Here is a 16,736-nt window from a genome sequence, read left to right as displayed (position 1 = left end):
GCAGACTGTTAATAGATCTTCCACCAATCCTGATGCCACAATTCTCCTCATAGAGCCCAGCCTCTCGGATAATCTGCTCTGCATACATGTTGAAAACGTATGGAGACAGGATGCATCCCTGGCGTACACCCTTTCCAATTTTGAACCATGTATCTCACTACTTTTTTTTTTTTTAAGCCAAGAAATATACGTATATCTTTTTAAAAAGGACCAGAGAAACGCGAAGAGCTGAGATAGAAAAGGTAGCGTCCAACTCTTGGTTCTGATCTAGTCTGTTGTCTGCGTCTCTCTTACGCACCTGTCTTTTAAGCCATCACGAAGAAAATTGTGCACTAATTTTTATTCCGTTTATGTTGAAATTTTGTTGTTACCGTTGGGTGCCGTCGGGCAGTTCCGACTTGGTGAACAGAACAAAATCAGGAGGACACAGGATTCCCAGTCCTGTGCCATCCTCCCTCACAGTCATTGCTATTTGAGCCAGTTCTTGTTGCCGCTGTGTCAATCCATTTTACAGAAGCAATGCTATCCTTTTTATTAGTATAACCTTCTTTGGTAATACTAATGGTAAGACTAATCCAAAAGATTTATTAAGCAGTATTGTGTCCCAAATCCTTTGTTTAGCACTATTGATATGAGAATGAATAAGCACAACCCTAGTCTTCATGCAGTTTACGGTCAATGCGAATAACTAGGCAAAAAGCAGAAACAGGCAAAATAATTACACCTTGTGATAGGCAAATCTTAAGTGGACCAAAGAGTGCTTTGATAGAAAATGGAGCTGCAAATTTTAGTTCTGGTGCTGAAGGAATGCTTCTGAATGGGTTCAGGGAACAGCAAGTGCAAGAAGATTTTGCATATTCTATTAGCTAGGAAGTGGGGTTAGTTGGTGATAGAAGGGGGAAAGGCAAGAATGGCAGGAATTGATGCACATGGGACTGTTGTTATGTGCCATCGAGTCACCTGCGACTCATAACACCCTATGTACAACAGCTCTTAACCCTTTTTCCATCCTGAACCAATCTCGCTGACCCTGACACATCTACCCCCATTGCCCCAGTTGTCGTGTCAATCCATCTCATCCAGGGTCTTCCTGTCCTGTGCTGTCCCTCCATCCTTCTAAGCATAATGTCCTTCTCCAAGGACCCGTCCCTCCTGGCCACGTGCCCAAAGTGTGCTGGGACGGAGCTTCAAAATCCTTGCCTCCAAGGAGAAACGTGGTTTCACTCTCTCCAAGACAGACCTATTTATTCTCTTGGCAGTCCATGGTGTGTTTAATACTCTTCTCCAGCACCACAACTCACAGGCATCAATACTTTTGTCATCCTTAGTCATTCCAGCTCTCTGATGCATTGCATGTAATTGTGAAGACAATGACCTGCATTTGGTGTGCCTTAGTCTTCAAGCTGACATCATTGCTCCTTAGCACTCTAGCCTAGATGTAGTCCTTTCAGGAGACTGATTTAAACTCAGCCAGTAATTCCTCAGCAGAAATACCTGGCAATCCTTTCCCAAAAGTAAATATTATGGCCTAAAATAGTTAACATTCTTGGAATATACCTGCAATTTTCAAATTCTGCTCGCATTGTCATTTGTCATGGCCAAGGTCAGGTATCTTGCTCATTATGTTAAATATCAAATCCATGCCAATCAGCCACAGGCAGAGCCTTTGTGGCCAATTGGAAAAGAAACATGAACAGCTAGCTAAGGAGGTGCAGAAAGCTTAAGCATCACTATTATTCTGTTTCTCACACAGACTGCCATTTTGTGAGCCTTCAGGAAACACAAACACAATCCAGCTGCCCAGGAACTTTCCCACCAAGTTCTTATAGTGCTTAGAACAAAGATTCTACCACATTTTGCACATGGATTCCTTCCCTGATATCACCTATGGATATGCACAGTAACAAAACAATGATTCAGTACAGCACTACTGTTTTTGCTCAGTCATGGTCGCAATCTCACTAAAACTGCTTCAGGTACAAAAGGCACATCCCATATTAACACAAATCGGCCTGCTGGCTATACACAACACATTGCAGTTTTCAATAGCACCTAAAAACAGACTGAGGAAGCACGGAAGATTTTAGAGGTAGGAAGGTGTATTCTGGAAGTAAATTGTAAGTACTGTGTTCCAAACTTGTTTAGGGGGGTTTTGTTTGGTTGAGGGTTGTTGGGTTTTTTTGGTTTTAATTTTATATTGGTTTGTGAATAAAGTTCATATACATTGTGTTTCACACTAAACTTCATTTTACATTATATTTCATACACTCCTCATTCATTATGTTTTATAAAATAAATAATCATTAACCCATGTCCTTTATTACCCTGTCTTTCCAGATCCCCTTGGGCTCTTTCCCATTTCCTTTAGCCCCCTTTCTCCACTCACCAAATTGTGTGACCCTATGATTTCCTCCCTGCCTGCCATCACCCCTCTATTCCCAACACTTCTCCCCTTGGATCCCCCTACATGTTTTACTCGTTATCCTTCTGTTTTTACAATGATGCAGTCTTATGCTCTACTTATTCTTATGAGACTGAATTCGTTCACTCAGCATAATGTCCTCCAGCCTCTCAAGTTATGTAGTAATTGTCTAAGTCATTGCTCCTGAGTGCTGCGTAGTATTCCAGCGTGTGAATCTACCATGTGTGGTAGTAACTATTTGCTAAGCAAACAGACAACATCATGAAATATGATGAAAGGATTGAAGCTGTCGATGATTTCATCTTGTTTGGATGAACAATCAACACCCTTGGAATCAGCCATCAGATCAGATGTATTACACTGGAGAAGTCTGCTGTCAGTTGTTGTTGTTGTCGGGTGTTCTCTTTTATGACTCATATGACCCTATGAACAACAGACCTGAACTTGTCCTATCCTGTGCCATTGTCATCATCTCTGGCATACTTGAGCTCATTGCTGCAGTCACCACGCCAATCTGTCTTCCTCTCTTTCCCTGACCCTCCATCCTCTCCGAAAAACATAAGAGTAATAATATCAGTTTGAAGTCTAATGTGCACCTTATTCAAGCCATGGTCTTTTCATTCACCTGCTATGCATCTGAGAACTGATAATGAAAAGAGAAGATGACAGAAGAAGAAATAATGCTTCTGAGTTGTGATGCTGGAGAGGAGTACTGAATACATTCCATGGACTGTGAAAAGGACAATATTGAAGGGACAATGTAGCCAGAGTGTGCTCCTTGGAGGCAAGGATACAAAACTTCGTCTCATACTTGGGAAATGTTGCTAGGAATGGCTATTCCTTAGAAAGGAATATCATGCTTGAAAAGATGGTGGGTCAATGAGAGGAACACCTCCATGACATATATTGACACAGTGGCCACAACAATGGGCGCAAGTGTGGCAGAGAGGATGAGGATGGCTCAGGATAAGACAGGATTCAGGTCTATTGTTCATAGGATCATTATGAGATGTACTTGACTGGATGGCACCTAACAAAAAGGGTCTATTTTGTGTTCATTAAAGATTAGGGAATTGAGCTCTTTTTGAAATCATTGTGAACTGAACTGCCTAAGTTTTGACTGTGCTGTTCATGTATTTTGTGTTCTGGAAGAATTTGTTGAATTGTCTGAATCTTAGTTTATCAGAAGGGTGGAAAGGTGTAGGATTGGTTGGTTATTAGCTTTAATTGAACAACCTCAATTTTGAAGACTGTCTAATAACCAAATATATAAAATTGGTATATAGGCTTTACATATTTTTGTTATGTTGTTGTTGTTGTTGATTGCCTTTGAATTGAGCATGACTCATAGTGACCCTGTGAATAAAAAGCCTGAAGCCTTTCTATAACTATAAGCATTTATTAAAGTTCTTAGACTTTCTGGAGGCATGTTGTTTAGGAAATGGAATGATAAATAAACTTTTTTAAGGTTATCAGACTATTTAATTCTTTCTTCTATGCACCAGAATACCAAACATAATGCCTTGTTTTTAGTAAGTATCTAATAAATGTGCAGAAAAGCAAATAAGGTTTGTTGCCACTGCTGTGTCCATCCACTCTGTTTTGTCTGTGTTTGTCATCTTGTCACCAAAACGGTGTGTAGAGGCCACAAAGTCAACTGCTACTGAGATCCAGGTCCTTCACTGGCCAATTAAAGGCTCAGCTTGATGAGTGAAATATCCCATTCAAAAAGGACCATTATTGCATAACATTACAAACTTGGACAAACATGGGGGAGGGGTTGTGAAGAGAGTGGGAAAAAATGTATAGATAATGAACGCTGCCTTAGAACAAATGAGGGCAAGAACTGTCTGAAAGGAATATATGATTAGGCATGATATGCTTGACAGCAATCTGGAACAAGGGGTGTTTTGTAGGGAGGGCAGGGGAGGGGGAAGAAAATGTGTAACAATGAAAAAAAAAATTAAAATTTTCCATGTTAAAAAAAATCTCAGTTTGAATGGAAAGAAAATAAATTTTGAAGGTTGGTGTGTTCAAGAGTCAGGTGGTTGCTAGGATCAGCTACTTTATCAGAGTTCAGGTGGATGATGAAAATTTCATGCACCTTTGTGTATTTCACAGTCTTCCTCACAAAAGCCAGCTTCTGATCTTGTCCAGCTATTAGAACAAGGTCAAGAGAGATGAACTGGCGTATTTGCAATTCTGATTTGAGTAGGGCTTTTGTGACATTGTGCCTCTTGGAGTGTGAGGGGGTGTCTCAGCAAGCTTATGTGGTATCTGTTCCTAAATTGTTCTTTATAACCCAATTAATTTTAATTCTGTTTAATTTATTTGGTTAATCATACTAATATGACTTTCAAAGAAGGCCAAGTATTATCTTTAAATAAGCATTTTTTAAAATTTTATTATTTTTGTGTGAGTGTACCGTCAAATCAGATCTGACCGGTACAGGAGGCGATTGTCCCGCCTTCCCCTGCAGAGCATCTGGTGGATTCGAACTGTGCGCCTCTAGGATTGTAGGTTAGGGTTAGAGCATCTGGTGGATTCGAACTGTGCGCCTCTAGGATTGTAGGTGCAGCTCCTTGCCACTAGGCCACCAGAACTCCTCTTAAATGTTCATTTTTTTAAAGTATTTGAGGGGTGGTTATTGTTGTTAAGTGCCATTGAGTTGAGTACGACTCTATGAGGTTGCTATGCAACCCTATGAACAAAAGACCTGAACCCTGTTCTGTAACTCTCATTGTTTATAGAGTTTCCAGAGGCATGTGGTTCAGAAACCGGGTGCCACTCCTGCTTCCAAACCTCAATCTACCTGGGAGCTCCACCAAACACTGTCCATGATGGGTAACCATTATGGTGTTTGACACACCTATGGCACAATGTTCATTCAGTATCACAGAAACTCCAAGTTACTTCAATACAGCAAATAGACCACGGCTATACCACTTAAAAGAATGTTCAGGGGAGCTCTGGAATACAACAATGTTTTTGTTACATCTGTCAAGCTATGAAATAATAAATAAATGACACTTTAATTTCAAGAAAAATTTGTTAGGAATAATTGTGATATTATTTTAAGGTTAAACAATGTAATATTGTGCTTAAATTTTATTTCTACTTTGAGGAACTTAAGCCTCAAATTTATTTCATGACTTTGTTTTTCTTTTGAAAATGGAATGCTTCAGGAAATTTGATGTCCAATATGTTTAGTTTCTAAATAATGTATTAAATGTTGAAATTATTGTTAATTGACCAGATAGAATATTACTCATATTTAAGTATTCTTTGTTAACTTGAGGTTTCCAGTTAGGCTTTCACGTGCCCTTTGGGAAACGAGGTTCTACACTGTACCCCCTCAATTACAGAGACGTGCCAATGCCTCCAGAGAGGCTTGTCAGCATGCATACTTTATTAGCCCATTTTCCCTGTTTTCATAATATGCCCAAAATCAGCTTCTGCCATTTACCTCTTAGGGTTAACTTTCTTTACCTTTATTGATCATTCTCTTTTTCTTTAAACGCCTCCCCCCACCGAAGATTCATTGGTTCTTGAGGTCTCTCTCATTTCCTCCTGCTTCTGACATTTCAGCAAAATGTAAATAAAAACTACTGAAGCTTCCATTGCCCGATTGCCAGTTACACAGAATTCCCTTTCCTTTATTTCGCTTTCCGGAACTGGATTGCATTAAAGGAAAAATTGCTCTTCAGTGTAACTGATTTAACTTCTTGGAGATTGGACTTATTTTTTTTTTTTTTTAAAGATGAACCCTAAACTGTAGGAATTAATTTCGCCATTAGATAGGTTTTGGACCACCTTCATATGTCTTGGTGTAAAGAATATAATGTCTTGTGCCACAGATATTTCAAAGTATTTTTTAAAAAAGTTTCTACAATTTGTAATGAACTGCCGAAACTTTCCGTAATTTCCATTCTATGAAGGTTGAGAAAAATAGACCAAGCTACACAGGTGCCCGGCTAGCTCAGTCGGTAGAGCATGGGACTCTTAATCCCAGGGTCGTGGGTTCGAGCCCCACGTTGGGCGCAAGTAACTTTTTGCTATTGGAAGCGTTTTTCCTAAATAGCTTAAAGTTTTATCTTAAAAGAAATTTTTCAAGTTAAATTAATTTCAATACAATCTAGATCTCTAGAAGAAATACTTCGTTTTGCAAAGCGAAAGTGTCAAAAATTGCACTTGCGTATTTGAAAGCATTTTTCCTTTCGCGGAACCTTGCAAACCGCTTGCCCTAGCGCAGAAAAACAGGAAGAAGCCACTGCCTGTGGCTTTCACGTACCTTTGCTTGAATAAGACCAACTTCTGAGCCGCAATTTTGGCTGCTCTTTCTAAAGCTTAGACCTCCATGGGAGCCGGAAGACTCTTCAACAGATCCGGTTTCCCTGGTCGGTACACCGGGCCTGCTCCTGGTGGGCGTGGGAGGTGGGAAAAATCCCAAAGGATTTGTTTTGTTTTGTTTTTAAATCCTACAGTGACAAATTTTCTTTCAGTGACCAGATTTGTGCTATTAGAGCATATATCGAAGTTTTCTTTCATGTTTTGGGGGACATTTTATCTATTCATTGAATGACTGTTTGAAAGTCAATATTCTAATGAAGGTGAGGTTCTTGGAATGGGGAAAGTAGGTTGGGTCTTTGCAGGCGGCAGGGTTCCCTTCCTTCCCTTCCCCACACTCCCCCTGCACGGGGGTCCTTGGTACTTCCCAGGATCTCATCCAGGGCATCCTCTTCCGTGCTGCTCTCCTCTCCGAAGCGTTGTTGTTGTTGGTGGTGTTGTGTAATCGACTCTTAGCTGACCCTCCAGCGGGATTTCAGAGGCCCTGAAAAGCATTAGCTCCCAACCTCTCCGCAGCGCATGCCCCGGCTTTTTGCCGACCACACGATCAATTCTCAGCGCGCAAACTTTGTTTCTCTGAAAACAAGACGCAAATCTTTGATCAGTTTCTCTTTCTCTGCTCCCCTTTGGAGCAAAGGTCACCACCCAGTTGATTACACTCCTTACTCCTCTCATCTCTCTCTCTTTCTTAAGCCAACTACCTACTTTTTTAAAATTAATTTTAATTAAAGTTTACAGAGGCTTACGGTTTCCAGCCTCATCCTTTCTCTTAATGCTGCGAATGCTTGCTTACTTTTAGATTACTTTCTTAGAAAGTAGAGATGTTTCTTACTTATTTTATTTCTGCTATATGGAAAACTAAAATTGATAGAAAAAAGTATAAAAGAAGCTACACGGGAGAAGTTGGGCTGTCTCCTCCCTTGTGATTGGTACCTGCGGAAGGAAAGCTCAACCGAGTTGGTTCTGAACCCTTTGCGGTGAAGAGGGGGAATAGCCTTCATAAATCAAAGCAGACCTAAAGTTGAATAAATTGGATTTAGTGCTGGAAGAAGAGCACACACCACGAAGAATGTGGGGCTTCAAAAAGAGAGTAGTAGAAAGAACCTGTTAAATCGCATTTGGCCTTTGAATGATTTGGAGAAGGATCTAATATAGACAGGATACTTTGAGCACTCTCAGTAATGGGGCCAAGTCTACGATCTTGATCTGTCTATAAAGAGGACAAAAGAGAGGGGTGGGGAATAAAAATAGAACTGGTAAAGAAATGGCAGCCACTCGTTTACTAAGAGAGGACTTTGTTTGAAATGAATGTTTGTGGGATACTTAAAAAAAAAAAAAAGTCCAGCAATATCAGATTAAAAAAGCTGTGATATATTCACACAATGGAATACTATGCTACGTTGCAAAACAAGGAACTCATGAAATCTTATACAATATGGGTGACCCTGGAGGACATTATGCTGAATGAAATATCTCAGTCACAAAAGGGCAAATACTACATAATGCCATTGTTATAAAGCAGGACTGACATCAGGGTTGGGGAGAAACTAATAAAAGAGGGGATAAACAATGTATATTGCATTGAAACAGATGAGGGAGAGATTTGTTTCAAAGGCATATATGATTAGGTATTATTTTGATAATAAGGGTCCAGAATGAGAGCTGCATGATGGAGTGGACTGTGTGTATGTGTGAGGGTTGTATACTAATGAAAATGGTTTTTTGGTTTGTTTTTTTTTTTTACTTTTCAAAGAGAAAAGCCAACTTGGGGAGGTGGGGAGAGGTGGGCAGGGAGGAAAATGTGTGACAATGAATGAATGGAAATCCAAAGTCTTAACAAACTTTCATTAAAATTTCAATTAAAAAAAAAAATCTCTTTGCCTACCAGTGGGTTGGACTTCACCAGTTCCAGGAAGAAGGGGAACATCTCCTCTTGTGATTTAGTTTAGAGGTTTATTACAGTCATAACTGACTTATGGGTGTTGACTCAACCTATCAGAAATTGATTCTAAATGTGATTACTTCCTCCTGGCCAGACTTCTCCCCTTTCCTTCCTCTCCCAGAATGGCTACTGAAATGATCCAATCACAGGAAGCAGTAGTTGTGATGTTTCTGTCAAGGATGTGAAACTGCTCAACCTCCTTTCCCAGAAATAGATATCTGAGACACCAGCCCACTTCCCTATCTGGTAAAGAACATCTGTGAGAATCCCCTTCCCCAAGTTCCTTGTAAGAGAAAATAAAACCCCTCTCTAACTTTTAGTGGGGACTGGTTTTCTGCTTCAGAGTCAGACTGGCAGTTTCTCCTCAATAAACTGTCTTTCTTGGCCTGCACTGGGTTGTCCTTCAGTGACCTTATAGCTTCCGGGGCAGAAATGCTTTCTGGATTCCCTTGTTCTTCCTCTACCTCTTAAATTGTTGGAGTGTTCCAGAGCTGCATCATTTGTCCTCTTCTCAGCTCCATTCACACACTTGGTGATCTTATGCTTTCAAATACCAGCTATTTGTCAATGACTTCCAAGTATATATTTATGGCCCACATCTTTTTCATAAATGACTTGAAAATCTTTTTGTATGCCTAGTAGATGTCTTAAACTCAGAATGCACAAAATGTAACTCTTGATTCACTTTTTTTCCAGTTGGCTCTTAATTCCTAGTTATGTTTGCTTTTGGTTGTGTGGTGCTGAGTTGATTGGGACTCATAGTGGCCCCTCTAGAAGAATATTCCATTAGGGATTCCAAGGCTTTGTGTGATCTTTCCAGGAACAGACTGCCACATCTTCCCCGAAGTGGTGTGGCTGGTGAATGTGATTTGTCCACCTTTCCAGGATGAAAACCATATGAAACTGTTTACTACAGATTAGTAAACTTGTGCTTACCTGGTTTATTGAGTAATCCACCACTACCTAGGAGAGCAGGTCATGTGATGAGCACTAAGGCACCAGATTTGGAAGAAAACAGTCTTCCATCTCAACATACCAACTGGACACAGCCAGCTGAATATTCCCAGCCAGTGCCACATGGAGAACATCTGTCCAGCTGAGCCTTGTTTGAAGTCCTGAATCACAGAATCTTAAAACTTTTGTTGTTTTAAGCCACTAATATTTTAGTTTCTTACTCAGCAATAGATAAGCAAAACACCCTAATGAGATGTATCAAGAAATCTCATTAGTTTACCTTCAAAATATAGCTGGAATCTGACTTTTTACCATATATATGTATTTTTGAAAAATGGTGAGGGAAAAACCCTTAACAAGGTGGATCAACACAATGACTATGACAGTGGGTTTAAACACAGCAGAGATGTGTGAGATGGGACAGGAATGGCAGGGTTTGGTTCCATTGTATGTAGGATTACTAACCACCACCATTATCTTTACTACTAAAGCCCTGGTTTAAACCATCATCCATAGTCTTGTCAAATATCATAATGGTTACCCATTATGTACAGTGTTTGGATGAGCTTCCAGATTGATTTATGCTAGGAAGCAGGAGTGGAATCCACTTCCTAAACTAGATGCTTCTGGAAACTCTACAAACTCTGTAAATGCACAGAAACGATGGTAGTTATAGAACAGAGTTCTGCACAGAAATGATGTTAGTCATAGAAAGAGTTTAGGTCTTTTGTGCAAAACTTACTTTCAGTTGTATTTGACTTGTTGACACTTAACCCCTGCTAAGTGAAACTGGTGCTGTTAAATCTGGAGGAACACTCTTCCACTTTGTACATCACTCTGTCAATGTGCAGTATGAAGTAACTTGGGTTGCTGTGATGCTGAACCTTGTACCATTGGGGTATCAAATACCAGAATGGCTTCCCAATGTAGACAGTGTTTGGTGGAGCTCCTAGCTGTAAAACAGGTTTGGAAGTAGAAGTGGCATCTACTTCCTAAACCACATGCCTCTGGAAACTCTTATATGAACTTGGAAAAATGATGACAGTTATGGAAAGGTCTTTTGTTCATAGTCGCCAGGAGTAGCACTCAACTCGAGGACAATCAACGACGACAACAACTCACTCTTCAGGGCTAAAGGGCTTCCTCAACGAAGCTTCTCTTAATTTCCCTGTCAGAATGAACTGCATCTGTAATAAAATGTTCATACTACATTCTATTTTTAATGTTTTATATCCATTTTTTCCACTGTTGTTGTTATATGCCATCGAGTCACTCATGACTGACTGTGACCCTGTGTGCAATAGCTCTAAACCCTGCTCTATCGTGTGCCAACCTTACTGTCTCTGACACACCTATCACCATTACCTCCGTCACTAAATCAATTCATCTCATCGAGGGCCTTCCTCTCTTCCAAACATGATGTCCCTCTTCAAGGACTGGTCATTTATGGAAACATGTCCAAAGTATGTCAGACAAAGCTTCAGAGTACTTGCCTCCAAGGCCTGGTTTCACGCTCTCGAGGATGAACCTATTTGTTCTCCTAGCAGTCCATGGAGTATTCAATACTCTTCTCCAGCACTACAACTCAAAGGCATCAATTCTTCTATCATCCCTAGTCATTGTCTAGCTTTTTGACACATAGCAAATAATTGTGAAGCCCATGGCCTGCATCAGGTTCACCTTAGCCTCCAGACTGACACTGTTGCTCTTTAGTACTCTGGTGATGTCCCTTGACAGCAGTCTTTCCCAATGCAATTAGTCTTTTGATTTCCTGGCTGCTGGTACCAACTGTGCTAACTGTGGAGCCAAGCAAACGAAAGCCCTAAACAATCTCAATCTCTTCACCGTCTATCATGATGTTGCCAATTGGACCAGAGGTGAGAATCTCTTTCCTTGATGTTGAGCTTCAGTCCATATTTAAGGCTTCAGTCCTTGACCATCTGCATTAAGCACTTCAGGTCCTCCTCAGTTTCAGCAAGCAGGGTTGTGTCATCTGCATAATGCAGGCTGTTGATGAGTATTCCTCCAATCTTGATGCCACATTTCTCATACAGCCCAGCCTCCCAGGTGATGTTTTGCATATAGATTGAAAAGGCAGGAAGCCTGTACATTTCCTAAAGGCAAAGGTCTATGAATTATTGTTGAAACACAGCATCTAAAAATATACTTACATATACAATAGATATTCTATAAATGTTGGATGAATCTTAGTGTTAAGCAACTCAAGTTGTCACATTTAGTTAAAATATAAAGGTAGGAGTAAATTAGGAAGTACCCCCTCTCCCTTAAAATCTCAAAAAGGAATTATTTATTCTTAATGTTAATAAGGTTCTTACAAGTATTAATTGGTGTTGATATCTTCATATATAGTGTGTGACAAAATAAGGAAATAACCAAAAAAGGAAATAAAATTAGATGATAAGTATGAATGGACTTTGAGGTATAGTGTGGAAAATGTATCAAAGATAAATTCCTACTCTGTGTTTAAATATACAAGCACAAAGGGACTTTCAAATTTAAGAACTGTTATATGCCATTGGAGATTGCCCATTTTTCTCCCATGGAGCAGCTGGTAGATTCACATTGCATGATTTTGGGCTGGAAGGGTAACTTATTTAATTTTTTTTATTTTAATAATTTTAATGAACATTTACAGAGATTTTGGATTTCCATTCATTCATTGCTGCACTTCTCTCCCCACCCAGCCCTCCCTCCCCATCCCCCCAGTTCGCTCCTCTCTTTGAAAAGCTAAAGAAAAACTCCCTCCCTGGTACACAATCCCCCCCACACCCCTCCCACAGCCCCAAGTACATTCCACTATGCAACTTGTGAACTCTTGTGATAACCATAATACCCTATCATACATCACTTTTAAATTATTCACTCCCTCATCTGTTTCAGTGCAGTATACACAATTTATCCAGTTTTTCTCAGTCTTACCCCAACCCTGATATCAGTCCCATTTTACAGCAGTGGCACCATGCAGCATTTGCCCTTTTGCGACTGAGATACTTCACTCAGCATAATGTCCTCCAGGCTCGCCCAATTTGAATAATATTGAATGAGTTCCTTGTTTTTCAATGCAGCATAGTATTCCATTGTGTGAATATACCACAGCTTCTCTATCCATTCATTTGTTGATGGGCACTTGGGTTGTTTCCTACTCCTTGCTATTGTGAACAAAGCCGCGATAAACATGGGTGTGCATATATCTGCTTGGATGTCAGTTATGGTCTCTTTGGGGTATATTCCCAGTAGAGGAATTGCTGGGTCAAATGGTATCTCTATTTGCAACTTTTTGAGAAAGCCATACCGCCTTCCACAGTGGTGTACCACAGTGCAACTCTTTACCCATTCTCTCTCTCTCTCTGAGGTTCTGATTGCATTGCAATCCCAAGACACGTGATTCGAAGATGTGTGGTTCGGATACACTTGGTGCCCTATGGAATAAAGATGGGCAATCTCCTCTTGTGCAATTTACAGCCTCTGAACACCCTCTTGGAAGTTTAAAGTTGGTTCTGACTCAATGGTATACAACTTACACAAAGACACACAGACACACACACATACATATATATATATATGCCCTAGTGGTAAGGCATAGACTTTGAATGCTGTTTCACAGGAGAAAGATGGGTAATCTTCTCCTGTGTGATTGGCTGTCTCTGAAAACTTGTTAGAGGTATAACTACGGTCCATGCCAATTCGACAACACATAATAAGAACATATGTACATACACATATGTGCATACACACATATTCTATCTTTAAAGAGACCTAGACTGAATGAAACAGGTAAAATTTTATCAAAAGATAGTTCATGAAAAACAAACAAAAAAAAATGTAAGAGTATCTAAGAACCTTAAAGATATAAAGCACTGAAGAGATTAATGAGCCTATGAATACAAGTTTAAAAAGCATAAACTTTACATAAACACATTTTTCCTTAAAATGTGTATTGCTTATGGAAGAAATTATAATGTTAAAAAGTAAACTTTTCTACACTTTGCTTAAGAGATACTTTTCTATATACCAAATATACTCAAACCAAAGGATCAAATATATTATTCATGTTAAATTTTTTAACATAGACTCATAAATTACAGAACAAGAATTTCTAAAAATAGAGCAATGTTAATATCTGAGAAAACTGGTAACAATATAAGCTATTCTTTGTGTGAAATAATGGCATATAATATATGAACTTTACAGGGAGAATGGTAAATTTTTTTAATGCTGTATTATTTTAAAAAGTGGGCTATGTAACAGACATCAGAATTAAACTACTTTATTATATTTTATTAATGTAAACAAACAAATCTCATAAGCATCAGCTTCCATTTTACAATACACAAGAGAAAGTAAAGAGTTAAATATTAATGCAGAAATAAATACAAAAATGTTTCCATTTTCACTAAATTTCTTATAACAAAACATTGGACAGAGTTGATGTAATTTGCTAATAATGGATTAAATACTTGAAATTAAACGAAGTTGAATTTTAAACAAATTTTTATTTCTCAGTGGAAAATGCTCTCTTCATCAAAGGTGGCTGAGCTTTCCCAACATCAAACATCATTTCCAAAGGTGGATTATTTAGAGAACACCAATCTGGTATACGACCTGTCTGGTTATAATATTCTTTTGAGACTGAACGGCTCCCAAGTATGTCTTGTAGTGCTCCAAAAATAGCTCCTGTTTGAAAAAAAAATTTTCTACAGTTAGGATGAAAACTTTTACCACAGAATTTATAAATATATATAGATTTCATTACATGATAAGAAGGACGTAATATGTCAATAAATGGCATTATAAAATTCAGTAAGCATCATTACAGTATCTAAGCTGACAGCCTTATAAAGATCTACAAGGCAGTCTTTAGAAACTAATTTAATTAATAAAGACATTCGGGGGGGGGGAAGAAGAACGAACTGGGGAGGAGGGTAGAGAAAACAGTGCAACAATGAATGAATGAAAACCCAAAATGTCTGTAAATGTTCATTAAAACGAATAAAATTTAATTATAATTAAAAAAAAAGAAACTAATTTAGGACAAACGGACCACTCAGACATCAACTTTCTGACTGATAAGACACCAGAAGGACTAGATGGCATGCTGCTGCCACTGCTGACTAAACAGGATCACAACAGAATTTACTTAATAGAGTGGAGAGAAATGTGGAACAAAATAAAATAAAAATGGCCAGGATTACTGGTCCTATAGAGATGATGGAACCTCCAGGACAGGAGTCTTTAGTCACCTTTCAGAACAATAACAAAACTCACCCCTTGGTTTCAATGTTCATTAAACAGCAGACAGACCTGTAATATGAACACTAACACTAGGGAAGCACTCACTCTTTAGAATGTGCCCAAAGATAAAGCCCAGAAGGCAGGAACGGGCAGGGTAGAAGGATGAGTGGAAATAAGAATCATGGTGATGCATGCAGTGGGAAATGAGTGATTACACTGCAAGTATTTAAGTCCCACTTTGAATATGTGAGTGAACCTGGTATCAATTAGCTGTAACTGTCTTACATGTATAAACTATGTCCTGTTATGTACTATATAAAACCTCTGAAAGCTGAAACCTGTGTAAGGGGGATCTCTATCAGAGAAGAAAACTTCAAATATTTTCCATTAAAAGAAAATTAAATTAAAGCTATGAAAATTATTCCAGTGATGCTGTCATTACTCAGAACACTTCTTTTGATTCTTCACAAAGCTAATTTGTGAGTTACTTACAAAGATTGGTTTATATTTTAGTTACATTTTAGTATGTGATTTTATTATGCCATTTGACTCTTTTACTCTTTTAAGGGATAGCTTCAAGAAAATGAAGAAATTTACTGAAATGTAAGGACAAAAAGGCATATAATTTTAAAAACTTATACAAATTAAAGTCAATGCTCAAAGAAAATATAGTAAATTTGTTAGTGTACTAAGTGGGAAATTTATAGGAGAATTGATGCCGTTGAGCTGTGGTGCTGGAGAAGAGTATTGAATGTACCATGGACTGCTAAGAAAACAAACAGATCCATCCTAGAGAGGGTTAAACCAGGATACTCCTTGGAGGCAAGGATTCTGGGGCTTCGTCTGACATACTTTGGACATGTTGTAACGAGGGATAGGTCCTTGGAGAGGGACATCATGCTTGGGAGTGTGGAGTGATAGTGCAGGAGGGGAAGATCCTTTATGAAGTGGATTGATTCAGTGACTGGGGTAATCGGGATGGGTGTGTCAGAGGCAGTGCGATTGGCACAGGATAGAGCAGAGTTTAGGGCTGTTGTACATAGGGTCGCTATGAGTTGCAAGTAACTCGACGGCACATAACAATAACAACAACTCATTAATAATGCTATTCAGCAACTACTTATTATGTAATCATTGTATTTTAAAACTGAAGTCTTACCTCCTAACCAGGCCACACAATTAGCTTTTGCAGGTGGAGTATGAATCCGGAATGTCTTCGTGCCAAGTGTTTTTTTGTATTTTGGTTTTTCTACCAAATACCTTATTTCTGCAAGTAATCTGTGAAGAAATCCTGGCAACATAGATGTGCCACCTATAATTACCAAATTCTCTGCTAGCTGTTTTCTGGTATCTATTGGGCACTGTTATGACAAAGGAAGGAAAAAAAGAATTTGCAATGAAACAATGCTTGAATATATTTAAGAAAATATATATAACTATTGCATATTTATTTAGGTCATCAAAGGGACTTGGTATGGTATCTTTAACCAGTGAGTTTTTCATATAGCAAATACAGCCACCATAATTATTACCATATATGTACAAAGAACATTAAGAATTTAAAAGTATTTAAAAATGTAATAGTATAGAATTTAAAATTCTACAGAACATATGTGAGTTTATCAGTTTCAAAACAGAATGGCAACAGAGAACTTCCAGATGTGCAGGCTGGATTTAGAAGAGGTCGTGGTACTAGGGATATTATAGCTAATGTTAGATGGATCTGGGCAGAAACCAAAGAATACCAGAAGAATGTCTATCTGTGCTTCATTGACTATGCAAAGGCTTTTGACTGTGTGGATCACAACAAGATGTGGC

General features: G+C 38.8%; 1 protein-coding gene and 1 non-coding gene across 2 annotated transcripts in view; one reads left to right on the top strand and one right to left on the bottom strand.

Annotated features, from left to right (window-relative positions):
• Window positions 1–6,390: 6,390 nt before the first annotated feature.
• Window positions 6,391–6,463, top strand: TRNAK-CUU. Its single transcript has one exon. It is a non-coding gene; the product is annotated as a tRNA-Lys (tRNA).
• A 7,480-nt stretch (window positions 6,464–13,943) lies between these two features.
• ACTR10 (actin-related protein 10 homolog (S. cerevisiae)) overlaps window positions 13,944–16,736 on the bottom strand; it is a 41,879-nt gene continuing 39,086 nt past the window's right edge. Inside the window, exons 12-13 of the mRNA XM_006891765.1 lie at window positions 16,078–16,279; window positions 13,944–14,360 (exon numbers count right to left, since the gene is read on the bottom strand). Coding sequence (XP_006891827.1) covers window positions 14,179–14,360; window positions 16,078–16,279 — 384 coding nt within the window. The 3' untranslated portion in view covers window positions 13,944–14,178. The remainder of the gene's footprint in view (window positions 14,361–16,077; window positions 16,280–16,736) is intronic.

Source organism: Elephantulus edwardii, unplaced genomic scaffold (genome assembly GCF_000299155.1).
Source record: "Elephantulus edwardii isolate Elephantulus edwardi_28Jun2011 unplaced genomic scaffold, EleEdw1.0 scaffold00104, whole genome shotgun sequence".
In the NCBI taxonomy this organism is placed as follows: domain Eukaryota; kingdom Metazoa; phylum Chordata; class Mammalia; order Macroscelidea; family Macroscelididae; genus Elephantulus; species Elephantulus edwardii.
Note: the sequence above shows the minus strand (reverse complement) of the source record. Positions and strands in the feature narration are given on the sequence as shown.